This window comes from Tamandua tetradactyla, chromosome 1, assembly GCF_023851605.1.
Source record: "Tamandua tetradactyla isolate mTamTet1 chromosome 1, mTamTet1.pri, whole genome shotgun sequence".
Taxonomy (NCBI): Eukaryota; Metazoa; Chordata; class Mammalia; order Pilosa; family Myrmecophagidae; genus Tamandua; species Tamandua tetradactyla.
The window spans coordinates 205,569,734-205,588,665 of NC_135327.1; the positions used below are offsets into that span (position 1 = coordinate 205,569,734).

General features: G+C 36.1%; 1 protein-coding gene across 11 annotated transcripts in view; it reads left to right on the top strand.

The window, feature by feature from the left end:
* DYNC2I1 (dynein 2 intermediate chain 1) overlaps nt 1-18,932 on the top strand; it is a 136,423-nt gene that overhangs the window by 80,113 nt on the left and 37,378 nt on the right. For all 11 annotated transcript variants that reach the window (XM_077151655.1, XM_077151653.1, XM_077151657.1 and 8 more), the window contains 5 exons: nt 799-910; nt 2,469-2,557; nt 4,271-4,400; nt 8,124-8,296; nt 10,705-10,867. In XM_077151655.1, the coding sequence (XP_077007770.1) occupies nt 799-910; nt 2,469-2,557; nt 4,271-4,400; nt 8,124-8,296; nt 10,705-10,867 (667 nt within the window). The remainder of the gene's footprint in view (nt 1-798; nt 911-2,468; nt 2,558-4,270; nt 4,401-8,123; nt 8,297-10,704; nt 10,868-18,932) is intronic.

Here is an 18,932-nt window from a genome sequence, read left to right on the forward strand (position 1 = left end):
TGACTTTTTTCCTTTTTTGTGTGTGTGAAAAATAATATATATCCAAAAAAGCTATAAATTTCAAAGCAGAGCACCACAATTAGTTGTAGAATATATTTCAGAGTTTGAAATGAGTTATAATTCCACAATTTTAGGTTTTTACTTCTAGCTTCTCTAAAATACTAGCGACTAAAAGAGGTATCAATTTAATGATTCATCATTCATATTCATTTGTTAAATTCTGTCTTCTCTGTATAACTTCACCGTCACCTTTGGTCTTTCCATCCTTCTCTTAGGGTTGTTTGGGCTATGACAATTCTAAATTTTTCATATTGGAAGGGTCTGTCACTAATATGGGGTAGGGAGATGGAACTATCTGATGTTCTGGAGAGGTTCGGCTAGGTTTCAGTACTTATCTGGACCAGAGACCCATCTGGAGGTTGTAGGTTTCTGGAAAGTTAGTCTAGTACCTGGAACCCTTGTGGAATCTTATATATTGCCCTAGGTGTTCATTAGGATTGGCTAGAATCGTCCTGGTTGGGGTTGGCAGGTTATGATAGGTAGCAATGTCTAACTAAAGCTTGCGTAAGAGCGACCTCCAGAGTAGCCTCTCGACTCTGTTTGAATTCTCTCTGCCACTGTATATTAGTTACACTTCTTTTCCCCCTTTTGTTCAGGTTGGAATTGTTGATCTGATACTTATTTTTGACACAAACAAGAAGATTATCATTATGAACTTGAACATTTTAAAATTGTTTTTGTTTTCAGCAATGAGAATTTAAGACCTGTTGTTAATTTTAACCTATTTTTGTTTTTAAGGCATATGTTCAGTATAATGAAGATAATATTGAAAGAGACATTCAGACCGAAGAAATAGACACAAGGGAAGTATGGACCCAGCATCCAGGGGAAAGCACTGTTGTATCTGGAGGTAAACATCTTTTTGGTTTTGAACATTGAATGTTGAATGTCTTTACCTTAAGTTTTGTAGTTCTGACTTACTGTCTTTATGATTCTTTCTTATATATCTTTGTCTTGGATGTAGTTGTTTGTATATGCTTAGTGTGGTTATTAGTATGTGGAAATAATTTTCTTTTACAGGAATGAACCCTGTTTATATTATTTATAATCAATTTAAGTTTAACTTTGAAAAATTTTAATTTTCTAGAATCCATGACTTTGGTAAATTAATTAATAAAAAGATATATGTGTATATATGTTTATATATACATACAAACACATTTTTTATTATAAGCCATAATTTATATTATTAATTTATTAATTTAATTTGGGACACACTAATATGTGCTGGATGTTCCTTCTCTCTCTCACTCTCTCTTTTTCTTTTCCTTGTATATCTTTTATAATAGTAATTGTTTAAGTTGTAACTATTTCCATTGACTATAATTTCAGGTTTGTTCCTAGGGCATAATAAAGGAATTTGCATATAATTTTATGTCAGTGAAAAGAAAATGCCCAGAGAATGATACTATCTTAACATAGAACTTAATCCTATAATTCTGTGGCTGCATATTTTTTAAAGGCTTGTTTTAAATGGTTGTTTGAAAATAGCCATCACATTAGGCTTTTATTTAGAATCTGCTGTTGAATATTTAAAATAAAATCCAAACCCTCCACTTTTCAGCGCACTTTATGTTCTCATGGCACTGATAACTCGCATCCTACTGCCAGGGCCCTCCTTTGGCATGCTTGGAGGCCACCTAGCCATCTGAGCCTTCCCATCTTTCTTTTGTGTCACCTTGATGTCCTGTTTGCAGGCTTCAGCAGTGCTCTGTGGTTGAAGGGTCCAAGGAGCAGGGCTAATATTAGAACTGTTGAACTACAGGATGGATTAATCAGCTTTTGAGACCTGGTCTGGGTTTATGACATGTTTTATTGCTAAAATTGGAAAAAATTCCATGTTTCAAACAACTACTTTACAAATGGACTTTTGGAAGAGTCTTTTTTTTTTTTTTTTTTTTTTTTTAACTTGGGGACCATCTGTTCTCATTAACTGTAGAATTTCCCTATTTTAAGTATAGTTTTCAAATGTACTCCAGCAATATAGATTGACGATTTCTAGAATACACAATATTCAACTAGGTGCATTTACTTATATATTAAGTACTTTATTAGTTGATTGTTTTTCATGAGGAATTATCCCAATAAAATAGGGAATTATATTACTCCCTTTCCTCAGATAAGGTTTACCTTAAAAAAATAATATGCCTAATCTTAAGACATATAATGATTAAATTAAACTAATTTCACTTTTTTCCCTAATGCATTTAAATAGGATTCAGTTTACAGGCTTTATATAAAACAAGATGAAATTATTTTTGGAAAATCTTACTATTGGATCTAGAGATTTTCTTCTGTTACTCTTCATATTCATTTATAATACCTCTTTGAGTTCTAAGATGTATGATTCCGTGGCTGTTTGAGAGTCTATGTTATTGATTTTCTTATAACTTACTTTTTTTTTTTAGGTAGTGACAATAGAGATATCTCTGATGCTACTGTTGTACCAAAGATTGATACACCAAGGTTATCCAACTTTCTCCGGGCTGCTTGTCAGGTATATTCTATATAACATGTTCTTTTCTATGTATAAGTGCTTCAAGTTTATTATCCATAGAAATATAGGAGTTACCAAATCTTGTAGCTTTTGTATGATTAAATAAGTCAGAATCATTTTCAGGTTTATTATTTTCTTATAAACTCATCAGTAACACATTCATTACGTTCTTGTGCGAAGAATTACAAAAGGTAAATGTATATCAATAAAAGTACATATTTGAATTGCATGTTTAAAATATTAACCGTGTATGTTTTAGAATAAATGTAGACTAAAATCCAACCATATTAAGTTGGCAAGGCCTGCATATATACTTCTACAGCACTTGAAACTAATAAGCTCATGATTTTACACTGACTATAGAGTTTTTCAAAATACATACAAAAGTAAAAAACAGTATAGTGAACCTCCATGTGCTCTTTACCAGCTTCAGCTTCAATAATTATCAACTCATGACCAATTTTATTTCATATGAACCCACACACATATACTCACCCCACCACCCTATTATTTTGAAACAAATCCCAGTCATCATATCATCATCCTTTCCTCCACAAATATTTCATAAGAATCTCTAAAAGAAAACCCTCAAAATTAACAGTTATCTCTTAATATCATTAAATATGAAGGCATTGATTACATTTTCTGTCATCTCATAGATTTTTCTTTAAAGCGTAGGCTCAGAATTTAAATACAAAGCATCAGTAAATATAGTAGAACATTGTTAAATCATAATATATGGATTTGGATTATGCCTGTTTCTCAGAATCTAAACTGTACATGCAGTGATTACTGACACAGATATGCTTTCTCTCAGTGCTACTCTTTTTTTATTTTTTATATATTTTTTTACATGGGCAGGCACCGGAATCGAACCCGGGTTCTCTGGCTGGCAGGCAAGCGTTCTTGCCTGCTGAGCCACCCTGGCCCGCCCTCTCAGTGCTACTCTTAAGTAGGGATTTTGTGGTTTATGAAATAAGATTTTTACATGTTTCCACATAACTTTTCTTTTTTGTCACATTCTGTTTTAGGATAAATTCAGGAGCTAAGAGGAGAGGGCAGTTGAGTTCAGGATAAAGTGAAGAGGAAAGATGGGATGGAATAGGAAGGAGAGACTAAAGAAGTAGGGCGAGATTAGACAAAGGCCTTGCTGGGCCTAAAAACTTGACCTTATAGCCCTCTTGCCTTATATGCCCCTTCTTTTATTTCACCAAATCCTTTCAATTTTTCATTAAACATTTCACCTAAGTTAACCATTTCTTCTCCATTACCACCGTCACCATCCTGAAAGTAACAAGTGTTAACAGGAACACATAGTGATTTTCTGGTCACTTTTGATCTTGACTGTAGTCCAATGAGAACAACAGGTAATGTGTGCATGATGTTACCTTAAACTTTTCTAGTAATTGAATTTGGATACTCAGCCCTTTTTTCCTTCCTCTACGACTTCTAGCAAAGTATTTATTATAAGAAACAACATCCAACACTAAATAATGGCTCTCCTGTGGAGTTTATTTTAAATGGAACTTTACCTATCATTTTCTAATATTATGCAGAAAGAGCAAATAGTTTTCCTTTCATCAGTCATTATGATGTCTTGGAGCTAAGCTGCTGTTTGCAGAAATGGATGAGATGAAAAAGGCAATTTTTTTTTTTGGAAAAGATAGTGCATTTTGAAATTTTGAATTAAAGAATAGTCATTATCTTTAAAAGGTGGTTGCTGTTTTGCTTGAAGAGGATCGGTTGGCAGCTGAACCCAATTGGAATCACAGGGCTCAAGACAACACGCTTTTTTTTAGTGATAGTTCCTCTCAATTGAACACTGGACTGCCATTTCTTCAAAGTAAGAGACCTTCCTTGAATGTGTTTTTAAATCTACCTACTAAATTGTTATGTTAAAATAATGATCTTTAATATTATATTCTATATTTATGCCATGGGGTTTATACAGTATGTGAAATAGAGACTCAGTTCTTATAGAACTTAAAAGTGGATGGTTAGCTTTTATTTCTTAAATATGCATATTAAAATTATGATTTACAGTTTTCTTAAGACATTTAGAAGAGGAATATACAGTAAATGAAATGAGTGAGATTAGCAAATGAATGGAAACTGAGATTTGTGTTCTTTCTTTTTTGTGTGGGGGGTGCTGCATGGATTGAGAATTGAATGCTGGTTTCATGCATGGCAGGTGAGCATTCTACCACTAAACCACACACACACCTTACCTATTTGTTTTTAGTTCTATTTTTTTAGTCCAGTTATTTAGTTTCTTTTAACTTCTTGGAATACAGTAGAGAAACAGTGGGAGTGTCATGACAGTGTTTAGGTGAAAGTTGTATTATTAGTAAAGGTAGGTTAGAGTAACAAGTTCAACATTTAATGTAGATTTACTTACTTGGATTTTTTACAATATTCCATAATTATATAACATATAATGCTAAACTGAAATGAAACATGATACCAGACATAAAGCATAATTGTATGTAATTGTTTAAGTTAATTTAAATGAACTGCATTTGCAAGATTGAATTCAAAGTACTAATCTAGTAACCTCTTTGCCTTAAAAAAATGTGAACTGCTATATAGAGATTTAGATTGATGTACATTCATCTATGTCTGAACATATTGGCATTGATGATTTTAAAAAGTTTCAAATGTTCTTTGTGATTATTTTTATTTTTAGAAGACAAATATTTTTACCTGAAGATATTCTAGAAAAAATTTGTTACTGGATAGATTTCAAAATGTTTCCTACATTGTTGTGATGTGTAATTATTCATCATTATTGAGAAGAAAGAGTAACCATTTTAGAAAAATAGCAAATCATTGTACTCATAACTTTCAAGACATTGCAAGATCATATTTCTTTGCCCTCATCTATTCACAAAGAAATGGAAATTAGAAGAATAGAGTGACAACAAACAGATACAAAAATACTAGAAAATTCTTTAATTGTACATACATCCTGAATCCTTCATAAAAAAGCATATAATTCTTACATATTTTTAAAAGACATAGCCCCTTTATTTACTAGGTATGACTCCTGCCTATAACGAAAAGTAGGGGTTTTTTTAGTTGGATTTTTTTTTTAAATGAATATTGAAGTAATGGAAGGAAAATGAGATAGGGAAGAGAGGTGTCTTAGGAGAAGTAAGTAGGTAGTCTCACTTTTATGAGCATAGAACTTGGCTTATATCTGATTTGTGGTTCATATATAATGTGTCCCAGCCTTCCTACAGAATCTACTCAATACCATGTTAAAATGTTAAAATACATGCAGAAGAAAGACGCAGCCGACTTCATTTATTCAATAAATATTAATTGAGTGCCTGCAGGGTAAGAGGCCCTGTTCTAGGAGCTGGGGTTTCAACAGTGAACAAGACAATCAAAAACCCCTATCTTCATGTAACTTATAATTTGATGGGTGAACAGAATATAAACTGGTTTAAACATGCAAAATATGTATATTCTGTTGGAAAGGGATCACTACAAAAGAGAAAATAGAACAGGAGGGGGAAAGAAGATTCCCTGGAACCAGAGGGAAAGTTGTTATGGGACAGGGGTGGTTTACAATTTTTTATAGAGAAGATCTCTCTGTGAAGATAGTATTTTTAGTGAACTAGAAGGAGAGATGAAAGCCACAAGGATATCTGGGGGAAAGCCTTCCAGGCAGAAGCATCAGCAGTGCAAAGGCTTTAAGGTTGGAGCTTACCTGTGTCATCCAGGAACAGTGAGGAAGCCCCTGGGGCTGGAGCAGAGTCAGTAAACACGGTAGTGGCATAGGGGCTCAGGTTAGAATGGAAACAAAGGGTCGGATCTATGTTGGTCATTGTACGGTCTGTTTTGCTAAAATGAGATCTGTGCATTCCTAATAATCACTATCCTATGGAAAACTGCACAGTAAAAACCACTAGGGCTTGTGACAAAATAGTATTAGGAGCCCAGCACTCAAAAATGTCATGAGTATCACATAAAAAAGAAACAGAAACTTAGTAAAAATGGTAGCACAGTTTTATATATGTTAAATGATTAAGAAATATGTAGGTACTAAAATAAATATAGAACTTTGTCTTGGAAAAAACCTGAAATTTGCTAGTGAAAGTGTGTGTCAGAGGGTAGCAGCTTGTGAGTTACTGTGATACTGTGGAAAGAAGATTCCCTGGGACCGGAGGGAAAGTTGTCACACCACATGTGGATAGGTGTGGTTTCTAATACTCAGAGTGAGCTGACCTAGCCGGTAGAAATTTGAGGTGTGTGGGTGTGCACATTGGGTATATTCCCGTGGGCTGAGTTCAGCTGGTTGCTGTTTTCTACATTCATCTAATGGTTTTCATAAACTAAATAGTGCATAAGCAAACGTGAAATTTGCCTTATGCTGTAATTATCCCCTAACACATGAGTTATGTTGAAACACATTTGCATTTTCAAAATATTATAGAAGAACAGACTGTTTTTAATTTTACTCTAAGTGAGATGGGAGACCACTGAAAGATTTGGACTCTTGGGCAAAAGTGGTATAGCCCGGTGGACTTATATATCAAACAGTGAGCCTGAAGATAAGGCTAAGAATTTAAGTCTATTAAAAGTTTACCCTCCATCAGGAAAAGGTCAACCCAGCTCCACATTTTCATCAATAATACAAAAAGCTGCCCCTGAATTGTATACTCTATATGCTTTACACTAAAAGACTGAGGTATAAAGGGTCAAGAATGTTGTGTAACAGATGGGTGAAGAAATTGCAGATATTTATTCTGAAGAAGAGGCACCTATTAAATATAAGAGGCAGTGGAATATCTAGTTTCAATAAAATACTTTTTTTCTTCATACAATTATACTTTATTGAGATTTCATTTATGTTCCATGAACTACAACCATTTAAAGTCTGCAATGTAAGCACAATCAAGTTATATGAGGTAGAAAACGATGCTGATTCCAAAAGATTTTCTTCTGGCCCTTTGCAGTCCATTACTCCCTCCATCCCTAGCCGTAGTCATCTATGGATCTGCTTTTTTGTCACTATATGTTGTAATGTTTGCATTTTCTAAGATCTTATGTAAATAGAATCATACAAAATGTAGTCTTTTATGTGTGGCTTTTTTCTCTTGGCATAGTGATTTTGAGATTGATCTCTGTTTTTGCATGTATCAGGAGTTCCTACATAAATTCCTGGCATTTTAATGTACTAAAGCAAAGAGATTAAATTTCATTATTTCCAATGTGCCTTCCAGGTCTAAAATTCTTGACTCCAAAGTACATGTTCAGGCAATTTAGTCTTTAAGTGAATATCTAGAAATAAGAGGGAAAGGATATTGTTCTGAGCTGCATTGCTACTAAAATGAAAACTTTCTTTTTAGCAAAGTCGTAAGACCAAATTTGACAGAATTTTTAGGGACAGACTGTGGCTGTTTATCAAAACACAGATTTCATATATGTACAGGTTAAAAAGTACTGTGTTAGTTTCTTCATCAAGTTAAAATTTGAGTATTCTGAAGTATATTAATTTGACATGGATTCTTTCAGATTACTAAAAATGTAAAAATATTTTTCTCTATTTTATCCCTAGGTAGAAAAGTATCCTGTTTACATGCCTCGCAGGTTCAGAGGCAGACAGTGGTTTCCGTTCATGGTTTACCTGAAAAGACGTTCTCAGATCGACTGGACGGAAGATACATCCTCTGTGTGTGGGACATTTGGCAGCCTTCAAGTCCACAGAAGGTTTTGCTGTGTGAATCAGAGGTATAATTCAGAAGGAGACTCAGACATTTAATGAAAGGAAGGGTGAGAATGACATCCTCGTGAACACGATGTCAGGGGTGGACTGACAAAGGAAAAGAGACAAGAGAGAGAAATGGGGTAGGACCAGATGAGGACAGAGGATCAGAGAGAATTTAGAAGATACTTGTCCTTTTCTTTACCTGCTACCATCAGCTATTGTTGCATTTGTGACAAGGATACATGGATATATTTCTTTTGACTATAGAAATTCTTAGTTCAAAGGGTCAACTAAGATAAACATAAGCTTGACTGAGGAAACCCATGATTATCATCGAGTAACCTCTTAGCTGAATTTACAATCAGATAATGAATACAGTTAGTGAGGTTTAATTAAAAAATTTTCCAACTTGGGCATAGCTCTGGGATCTGAGAAGTATATTTTTTGTCTTATACTATATAGGTCTTGGATATTTTAGAGATTTTTAAAGATATGCTTGAAATATTAAATAACTGGAATGATTCTTCCACCTATTCAGAGCCCTTAATCCCATGCATTTTCTAGTATCCCAATTAACAGTACCATGGTTTAATGAACACATAGGTACAGTTGGAGAGCTGTTCTTTTAAGCTTCTTTCCTTTTTTATGGGGAAATATACATTTATATTTTCCTACATATATGCTTTTGACAACAAAACCACTGATTTCCACCAAAGCTGAAGAGGAGAATAACTTCTACAGGAATTACTTTTTTGGGACTTGACAAATGATAAATTTTTGCAGTATAGGATGCTATACTGTAAATAAAATGACACAGGGTAGAAGCATCATTTTTTAGGTTCAGCTGCTTCAGTTGAATGGAAGGAATCATTGAGCACCTTTTATCTACCAAGATATGGCTAGGCATCTTGTATTTGTGTTTGTAACAATTCTACAAGATGGTTTATTAACCCTACTTTCCATATGTGGAAACTGATACTCAGACAAGTTATATTTTATTTCCCAAGCATACTTAATAAGTGGCAGAGCCAGAATTTTTTTTTTAAATATTTTTATTGACAAATTTTCACACTCATACAGTCCATGCATGGTTGTACAATCAGTGGCTCACAATGTCATCACATAGCTGTGTATTCATCACCATGATAATTTTTTTAGGACATTTGATTCATTCCAGAAAAAGAAATAAAAAAGAAAAAGAAAAAAAGTCTTACATTCCATAACCCTTACCCTCCCTCTCATTAACCACTAGTATTTCCATCTACCCAATTTATTTTACACTCTGTACCCCCCATTATTTAGTTGTTTTTTATCCATATTTTTTTCTAGTCATCTGTCCGTACTCTGGATAAAAGGAGAATCAGTCACAAGGTTTTCACAATCCTATAGTCACATTGTAAAAGTTATATCATTATACAATTGTCTTCAAGAATCAAGGCTACTTGCACACAGCTAAACAGTTTCAGGTACTTCCACCCACTTCAATATACCATAACCCAAAAAGGAATATTTATATAATACATAAGAATAACCTCCAGGATAACCTTTGAACTCTGTCTGAAATCACTCAGCCACTGAAACTTCATCTCATTTCTCTTCTCCCCCCTTTTGGTCAAGAAGGTTTTCTTGATCCCTTGATGCCATGTCCCAGCTTATCCAAGGATTTCTGTCCCACATGCCAGGGAGATACAGCCCTGGGAGTCATGCCCCCGTCACCGGGAGGGCAGTGAACTCACCTGCCAAAGTGACTTAGAGAAGAGGTCACATCTGAGCAACAAAAGAGATTCTCTGGGGGTGACTCTTAGGCATAATTTAAAGTAGGCTTAGCCTATCCTTTGCAAGAGTAAGTTTCATAGGGGCAAACCTCAAGATCTAGGGCCCAGCCTATTGATTTGGTTGCCTCCCCCACCCCTCCCTACCCCCCCCCCCCCACTTACGAGAATATCAGAAATTCTTCACATGGGGAAGTTGAATATTTCCTCCTTTTTTCCCAGTCCCTCAAGGGACTTTGCAAATATGTTTTTATTCATTGCCCAGATTACTCTGGGCTATATCAGGGCATCACACTAACCAACAAAATCTTACTTCCTATTCAAGATTCCATGTACTTACATTGTTCAACTAAACTGACCATACAAGTTAAGTAATGTGTGACCCAAAATATAAATTTTGCACCCAAGAAACATCTATCCCTTTGGTCTCACACAAAAGTTGAAGTTTTAAAATACCTAAGCCAGAATTTGAGATACTTTTTTTCTGGTACAAAAATCCATGTTCTATTTACTATATTCCACAGCTTCCTGGGGTGAAAGGTTTTTGTAGGAATACCCATGTAAACTGAAAAAGAATCAGATACTGTACTCCACTTGTGTGGACATGATTCTTATATTTTTCTGTTACCAGCTTTTTGTATATGTGTTGTTTTTTTTAGGTCACGTGTTGCTGCTTTAGCCCTTTTAAAGCATTTTTACTGTTTGCTGGAACAGTCCATGGCTCAGTAGTTGTATGGGATTTAAGAGAAGACTCTAGAATACATCATTATGTGAAGCTGAATGATTGTTTTTGGACATTCAGGACAGCCACATTTTCTACTGGTCAGTATCATCTTCCTACTGCTTATTTGTCTTCTAGAAAAGCCATGACGGCTTTTAGAAATGCTTCAATTTGTTTGTATTTATTTAGTTAAATTATCCCAGATAATGGGGATCTGACTATTTGCAGTGTCCAAAGACGCATTTGATAAATAGAAAAAACAGAAAATCTATTTAGTTAACATTTGGAATATACTTTCCTATTAAATTTGGGAATTCCAAAAAAACCTGAACAAAATCACCCTTAGATTAAATCTGATAGTTATAGCTGAAGGTGTATTGCAGTATACGCTCCCTTTGTATGGTTTGCTCGATTCATGATTTAAATCTTAAGTAAATTAGTTATCTCTTGGGTGGGTAAAAGGAACTAGAACAGCTTGACATTTTAGTATTCTTGATTTGACTCAAGTGAATAATTTATGTCATACCACATCTGACATAAATAACAACAAATATTTAGTAAGCCTTTCTTATATGTAGGACTTTTTCTAAGTGCTTTGCAACCACTATCTCATGTACTTCTCGTAATGATAGCATGACAGCATAGCCACTATTAGTATTTTCCTCATATCATATATGGCTTGGAAAAATTAGATCATTTTTTTTTGTAATTGTAAATTTTTTTTTAATTAAAAAACATTAACAAAATATTTAGAAATCATTCCATTCTACATGTACAATCAATAATTCTTAATATCATCACATAGTTGCATATTCATCATTTCTTAGTACATTTGTATCGATTTAGAAAAAGAAATAAAAAGACAACAGAATAAGAATTAAAACGATAATAGAGAGAAAAAAAAACCTATACCTTACATGCAGCTTCATTCAATGTTTTAACATAATTGCATTACAATTAGGTAGTATTGTGCTGTCCATTTCTGAGTTTTTATATCCAGTTCTGTTGCACAGTCTGTATCCCTTCTCTTTTTTTTTTTTTTTAATTAACGGAAAAAAAGAAATTAACCCAACATTTAGAAATCATACCATTCTACATATGCAGTCAGTAATTCTTAACATCATCACATAGATGCATGATCATCGTTTCTTAGTACATTTGCATCGGTTTAGAAGAACTAGCAACACAACCAAAAAAGATATAGAATGTTAATATAGAGGAAAAAATAAAAGTAATAATAGTAAAAACAAAACAAAACAAAAACCTATAGCTCAGATGCAGCTTCATTCAGTGTTTTAACATGATTACTTTACAATTAGGTATTATTGTGCTGTCCATTTTTGAGTTTTTGTATCTAGTCCTGTTGCACAGTCTGTATCCCTTCAGCTCCAATGCCCATTATCTTACCCTGTTTCTACCTCCTGCTGGAATCTGTTACCAATGACATATTCCAAATTTATTCTCGAATGTCCGTTCACATCAGTGGGACCATACAGTATTTGTCCTTTAGTTTTTGGCTAGACTCACTCAACATAATGTTCTCTAGGTCCATCCATGTTATTACATGCTTCATAAGTTTATTCTGTCTTAAAGCTGCATAATATTCCATCGTATGTATATACCACAGTTTGTTTAGCCACTCTTCTGTTGATGGAGATTTTGGCTGTTTCCATCTCTTTGCAATTGTAAATAACGCTGCTATAAACATTGGTGTGCAAATGTCCGTTTGTGTCTTTGCCCTTAAGTCCTTTGAGTAGATTCCCAGCAATGGTATTGCTGGGTCGTATGGCAATTCTATATTCAGCTTTTTGAGGAACCACCAAACTGCCTTCCACAGTGGTTGCACCATTTGACATTCCCACCAACAGTGGATAAGTGTGCCTCTTTCTCCGCATCCTCTCCAGCACTTGTCATTTTCTGTTTTGTTGATAATGGCCATTCTGGTGGGTGTGAGATGATATCTCATTGTGGTTTTGATTTGCATTTCTCTAATGGCCAGGGACATTAAGCATCTCTTCATGTGCCTTTTGGCCATTTGTATTTCCTCTTCTGATAGGTGTCTGTTCAAGTCTTTTTCCCATTTTGTAATTGGGTTGGCTGTCTTTTTGTTGTTGAGTTGAACAATCTCTTTATAAATTCTGGATACTAGACCTTTATCTGATATGTCATTTCCAAATATTGTCTCCCATTGTGTAGGCTGTCTTTCTACTTTCTTGATGAAGTTCTTTGATGCACCAAAGTGTTTAATTTTGAGGAGATCCCATTTATTTATTTCCTTCTTCAGTGTTCTTGCTTTAGGTTTAAGGTCCATAAAACGGCCTCCAGTTGTAAGATTCATAAGATATCTCCCAACATTTTCCTCTAACCGTTTTATGGTCTTAGAGCTAATGTTTAGATCTTTGATCCATTTTGAGTTAACTTTTGTATAGGGTGTGAGACATGGGTCTTCTTTCATTCTTTTGCATATGGATATCCAGTTCTCTAGGCACCATTTATTGAAGAGACTGTTCTGTCCCAGGTGAGTTGGCTTGACTGCCTTATCAAAGATCAAATGTCCATAGATGAGAGGGTCTATATCTGAGCACTCTGTTCGATTCCATTGGTCAATATATCTATCTTTATGCCAATACCATGCTGTTTTGACCACTGTGGCTTCATAATATGCCTTAAAGTCAGGCAGTGCAAGACATCCAGCTTTGTTTTTTTTCCTCAAGATGTTTTTAGCAATTCGGGGCACCCTGCCCTTCCAGATAAATTTGCTTATTGGCTTTTCTATTTCTGAAAAATAAGTTGTTGGGATTTTGATTGGTATTGCATTGAATCTGTAAATCAATTTAGGTAGGATTGACATCTTAACTATATTTAGTCTTCCAACCCATGAACACGGTATGCCCTTCCATCTATTTAGGTCTTCTGTGATTTCTTTTAACAGTTTTTTGTAGTTTTCTTTATATAGGTTTTTTGTCTCTTTAGTTAAATTTATTCCTAGGTATTTTATTCTTTTAGTTGCAATTGTAAATGGGATTCGTTTCTTGATTTCCCCCTCAGCTTGTTCATTACTAGTGTATAGAAATGCTACAGATTTTTGAATGTTGATCTTGTAACCTGCTGCTTTGCTGTACTCATTTATTAGCTCTAGTAGTTTTGCTGTGGATTTTTCTGGGTTTTCGACGTATAGTATCATATCATCTGGAAACAGTGATAGTTTTACTTCTTCCTTTCCAATTTTGATGCCTTGTATTTCTTTTTCTTGTCTAATTGCTCTGGCTAGAACCTCCAACACAATGTTGAATAATAGTGGTGATAGTGGACATCCTTGTCTTGTTCCTGATCTTAGGGGGAAAGTTTTCAATTTTTCCCCATTGAGGATGATATTAGCTGTGGGTTTTTCATATATTCCCTCTATCATTTTAAGGAAGTTCCCTTGTATTCCTATCTTTTGAAGTGTTTTCAACAGGAAAGGATGTTGAATCTTGTCAAATGCCTTCTCTGCATCAATTGAGATGATCATGTGATTTTTCTGCTTTGATTTGTTGATATGGTGTATTACATTAATTGATTTTCTTATGTTGAACCATCCTTGCATACCTGGGATGAATCCTACTTGGTCATGATGTATAATTCTTTTAATGTGTTGTTGGATACGATTTGCTAGAAGTTTATTGAGGATTTTTGCATCTATATTCATTAGAGAGATTGGTCTGTAGTTTTCTTTTTTTGTAATATCTTTGCCTGGTTTTGGTATGAGGGTGATGTTGGCTTCATAGAATGAATTAGGTAGTTTTCCCTCCATTTCGATTTTTTTGGAGAGTTTGAGGAGAGTTGGTACTAATTCTTTCTGGAATGTTTGGTAGAATTCACATGTGAAGCCATCTGGTCCTGGACTTTTCTTTTTAGGAAGCTTTTGAATGACTAATTCAATTTCTTTACTTGTGATTGGTTTGTTGAGGTCATCTATTTCTTCTTGAGTCAAAGTTGGTTGTTCATGTCTTTCCAGGAACCCGTCCATTTCATCTAAATTGTTGTATTTATTAGCATAAAGTTGTTCATAGTATCCTGTTATTACCTCCTTTATTTCTGTGAGGTCAGTAGTTATGTCTCCTCTTCCATTTCTGATCTTATTTATTTGCATCCTCTCTCTTCTTCTTTTTGTCAATCTTGCTAAGGGCCCATCAATCTTGTTGATTTTCTCATAGAACCAACTTCTGGTCTTATTGATTTTCTCTATTGTTTTCAATTTCATTTATTTCTGCTCTGATCTTTGTTATTTCTTTCCTTTTGCTTGCTTTGGGATTGGTTTGCTGTTCTTTCTCCAGTTCTTCCAAGTGGACAGTTAATTCCTGCATTTTTGCCTTTTCTTCTTTTCTGATATAGGCATTTAGGGCAATAAATTTCCCTCTTAGCACTGCCTTTGCTGCGTCCCATAAGTTTTGATATGTTGTGTTTTCATTTTCATTCGCCTCGAGGTATTTACTAATTTCTCTTGCAATTTCTTCTTTGACCCACTCGTTGTTTAAGAGTGTGTTGTTGAGCCTCCACGTATTTGTGAATTTTCTGGCACTCCGCCTATTATTGATTTCCAACTTCATTCCTTTATGATCTGAGAAAGTGTTGTGTATGATTTCAATCTTTTAAATTTGTTAAGTCTTGCTTTGTGACCCAGCATATGGTCTATCTTTGAGAATGATCCATGAGCACTTGAGAAAAAGGTGTATCCTGCTGTTGTGGGATGTAATGTCCTATAAATGTCTGTTAAGTCTAGCTCATTTATAGTAATATTCAGATTCTCTATTTCTTTATTGATCCTCTGTCTAGATGTTCTGTCCATTGATGAAAGTGGGGAATTGAAGTCTCCAACTATTATGGTATTTGTGTCTATTTCCCTTTTCAGTGTTTGCAGTGTATTCCTCACGTATTTTGGGGCATTCTGGTCCGGTGCGTAAAATTTATGATTGTTATGTCTTCTTGTTTAATTGTTCCTTTTAATAGTATATAGTGTCCTTCTTTGTCTCTTTTAACTGTTTTACATTTGAAGTCTAACTTGTTGGATATTAGTATAGCCACTCCTGCTATTTTCTGATTGTTATTTGCATGAAATATCTTTTCCCAACTTTCACTTTCAACCTATGTTTATCTTTGGGTCTAAGATGTGTTTCCTGTAGACAGCATATAGAAGGATCCTGTTTTTTAATCCATTCTGCCAGTCTATGTCTTTTGATTGGGGAATTCAGTCCATTAACATTTAGTGTTATTACTGTTTGGATAATATTTTCCTCTACCATTTTGCCTTTTGTATTATATATATCATATCTGACTTTCCTTCTTTCTACACTCTTCTCCATACCTCTCTCTTCTGTCTTTTTGTTTCTGACTCTAGTGCTCCCTTTAGTATTTCTTGCAGAGCTGGTCTCTTGGTCACAAATTCTCTCAGTGACTTTTTGTCTGAGAATGTTTTAATTTCTCCCTCATTTTTGAAGGACAATTTTGCTGGATATAGGAGTCTTGGTTGGCAGTTTTTCTCTTTTAGTAATTTAAATATATCATCCCACTGTCTTCTAGGCTCCATGGTTTCTGCTGAGAAATCTACACATAGTCTTATTGGGTTTCCCTTGTATGTGATGGATTGTTTTTCTCTTGCTGCTTTCAAGATCCTCTCTTTCTCTCTGACCTCTGACATTCTAACTAGTAAGTGTCTTGGAGAACGCCTATTTGGGTCTAATCTCTTTGGGGTGTGCTGCACTTCTTGGATCTGTAATTTTAGGTCTTTCATAAGAGTTGGGAAATTTTCAGTGATAATTTCTTCCATTAGTTTTTCTCCTCCTTTTCCCTTCTCTTCTCCTTCTAGGACACCCACAACATGTATATTTGTGTGGTTCATATTGTCCTTGAGTTCCCTGATACCCTGTTCAAATTTTTCCATTCTTTTCCCGATAGTATCTGTTTGTTTTTGGAATTCAGATGTTCCATCCTCCAAATCACTAATTCTATCTTCTGTCTCTTTGAATCTATCATTGTAGGTATCCATTGTTTTTTCCATCTTTTCTACTTTGTCCTTCACTTCCATAAGTTCTGTGATTTGTTTTTTCAGTTTTTCTATTTCTTCTTTATGTTCAGCCCATGTCTTCTTCATGTCCTCCCTCAATTTATCGATTTCGTTTTTGAAGAGGTTTTCCATTTCTGTTCGTATATTCAGGATTAGTTGTCTCAGCTCCTGTATCTCATTTGAACTATTGGTTTGTTCCTTTGACTGGGCCATATTTTCAATTTTTTGAGCGTGATCCGTTATCTTCTGCTGGCATCTGCGCATTTAGACAGGTTTCCCTGGGTGTTGGATCCAAAAGTTTGGAAGATTTTTCTGTGAAATCTCTGGGTTCTGTTTTTCTTATCCTTCCCAGTAGGTGGCACTCGTGGCACATGTTTTTCTGCGGGTCTCACCAGTAAAAGGTCCTGTGGGTCCTTTAACTTTGGAAAACTCTCGCCGTCCGGGAGTTTCGCTAGCCGAAGCAGCTTGGAAGAGTGCCAGCCGGCCCGGGGTCCAAACACGGGGAGGGTCGCTGGCCGCCGCAGCCCAGGAAAGCGCCCATCTCAATTTCCTAGTCAGCCCGGGGTGCCAAGCGTGGCGGGAGGGCGCCAGCCGCAGCGGCCCACCCAGGAGAGTGCACGTTCCCGGGGAGTCACGGGTTTGGAAGGGGCCCCCCTCCCGTCACTGTTCTCCATGGCCTGGGGATTTCCGATCCAATTCTCTCAGTTGGTCCAGGGGGCCGCGCGTGGTGGGGGCGCCAGCCGCCGCGGTTTGAGGGGACTGCCTGTCCAATTCTCCCAGCTGGCCTGGGAAGGGGGAAGGGAGTGACTCTGGCCGCTTGCCGCCCCGCCCGGTGAAGCCCGCGCCCTTAGGCGATCTCACCAGAGCGGGTTCTCTCAGCCAGCCAGCCGTTCCAGGATGGGGTACGCTGTCTTTTTTATCTCTGTCGTGGCTTTGGGAGCTGTTCTGTATTGTTTCTACTCCCCTAGTAGCTGTCCTGGAGGAGAAACTAAGATCCGCGCGTCTTACTAAGCCGCCATCTTCTCCGGAAGTCCCCTGCGTTCCATCCTGAGCTCTGTCTTCCTGTGCCTCAGGCAGGGAGCGTACACGCTTGAGCAGTAACTGCCCACCACGGTCAAAAGAGCCTGGTGCCTTTGAAAATTAGATAATTTATCCAAGGTCACATTAACTACTTAGGGGTAGAGCCTGCACCCAGACCTGGATCACTCTGACACCAGAGCTCTCAGCACTGAGATTCTGGGGACCTGTGCCTTTCTGCAGTCTGTGACCTGGGTGGGCACAGGCTAGGGTTTTCATTCATGCAGACTTTTTTTTCTGATCTATAGTTTTCCCTCACACACTCTTTATTCCCACTTAGGAGTCCCACGTTCCTCCTCTAGACACTTCATTTTGTTCTTACCCATTTCCATGGACCATGATACCAGTCCTCTGCCTGTTTTCTTCAAATTTCTTTTGGATTTTGACGGGGTCTTTACATCTTGTCATGAATATTTTCCAAGTAGGAAGGCAGGGGAATGACACAAAAAAGCAGGCAGTGTTTGCTCTGAAGACACTTCTGTCAAGCACTGCTGACATTCTGATCCATATAATTCTTTGTTGTGAGAGGCTGCCCTGTGCATTGCAGAATGTTTGTCAGCATCCCTAACCTAGACCCACTGGATGCCAGAGCATGCCAACACAGAGTTATGATTCCAGGCATTGCCTTATGTCCCTGGGTGAGTGGATGGCACTCAGTGGTCTCTGGTTGAGAACCACTACTGTAAAATGAGCACTTCTTTTCCTTGTAGCCTTTCTACTGACAGTCACAATTGATAGTGCTGCTTTACCCCTTCACAATAACTGCCTTTTGTTATGTTTCTCAATTGCTAGCAAAAATATTTATTTGTAGTCTTTGTCTTTTTTCTTTCCAAAGCTGATTAAGATTACAGTTAAAAAAGTGTTTGTCTTTTAGTCTTTGATTACATTACCTTTATACTGCCCAATGTATGCCAACCAGTAGCTTTTAAAAATACAGTTGCAGCTCAGAAAGTGAATGGTTAAACAAACTTGGTACATTCATATCATGGAATACTACTTGGTGATAAAAAGGAACTAAAATTGATACATGCAACAACTTGGGTAGA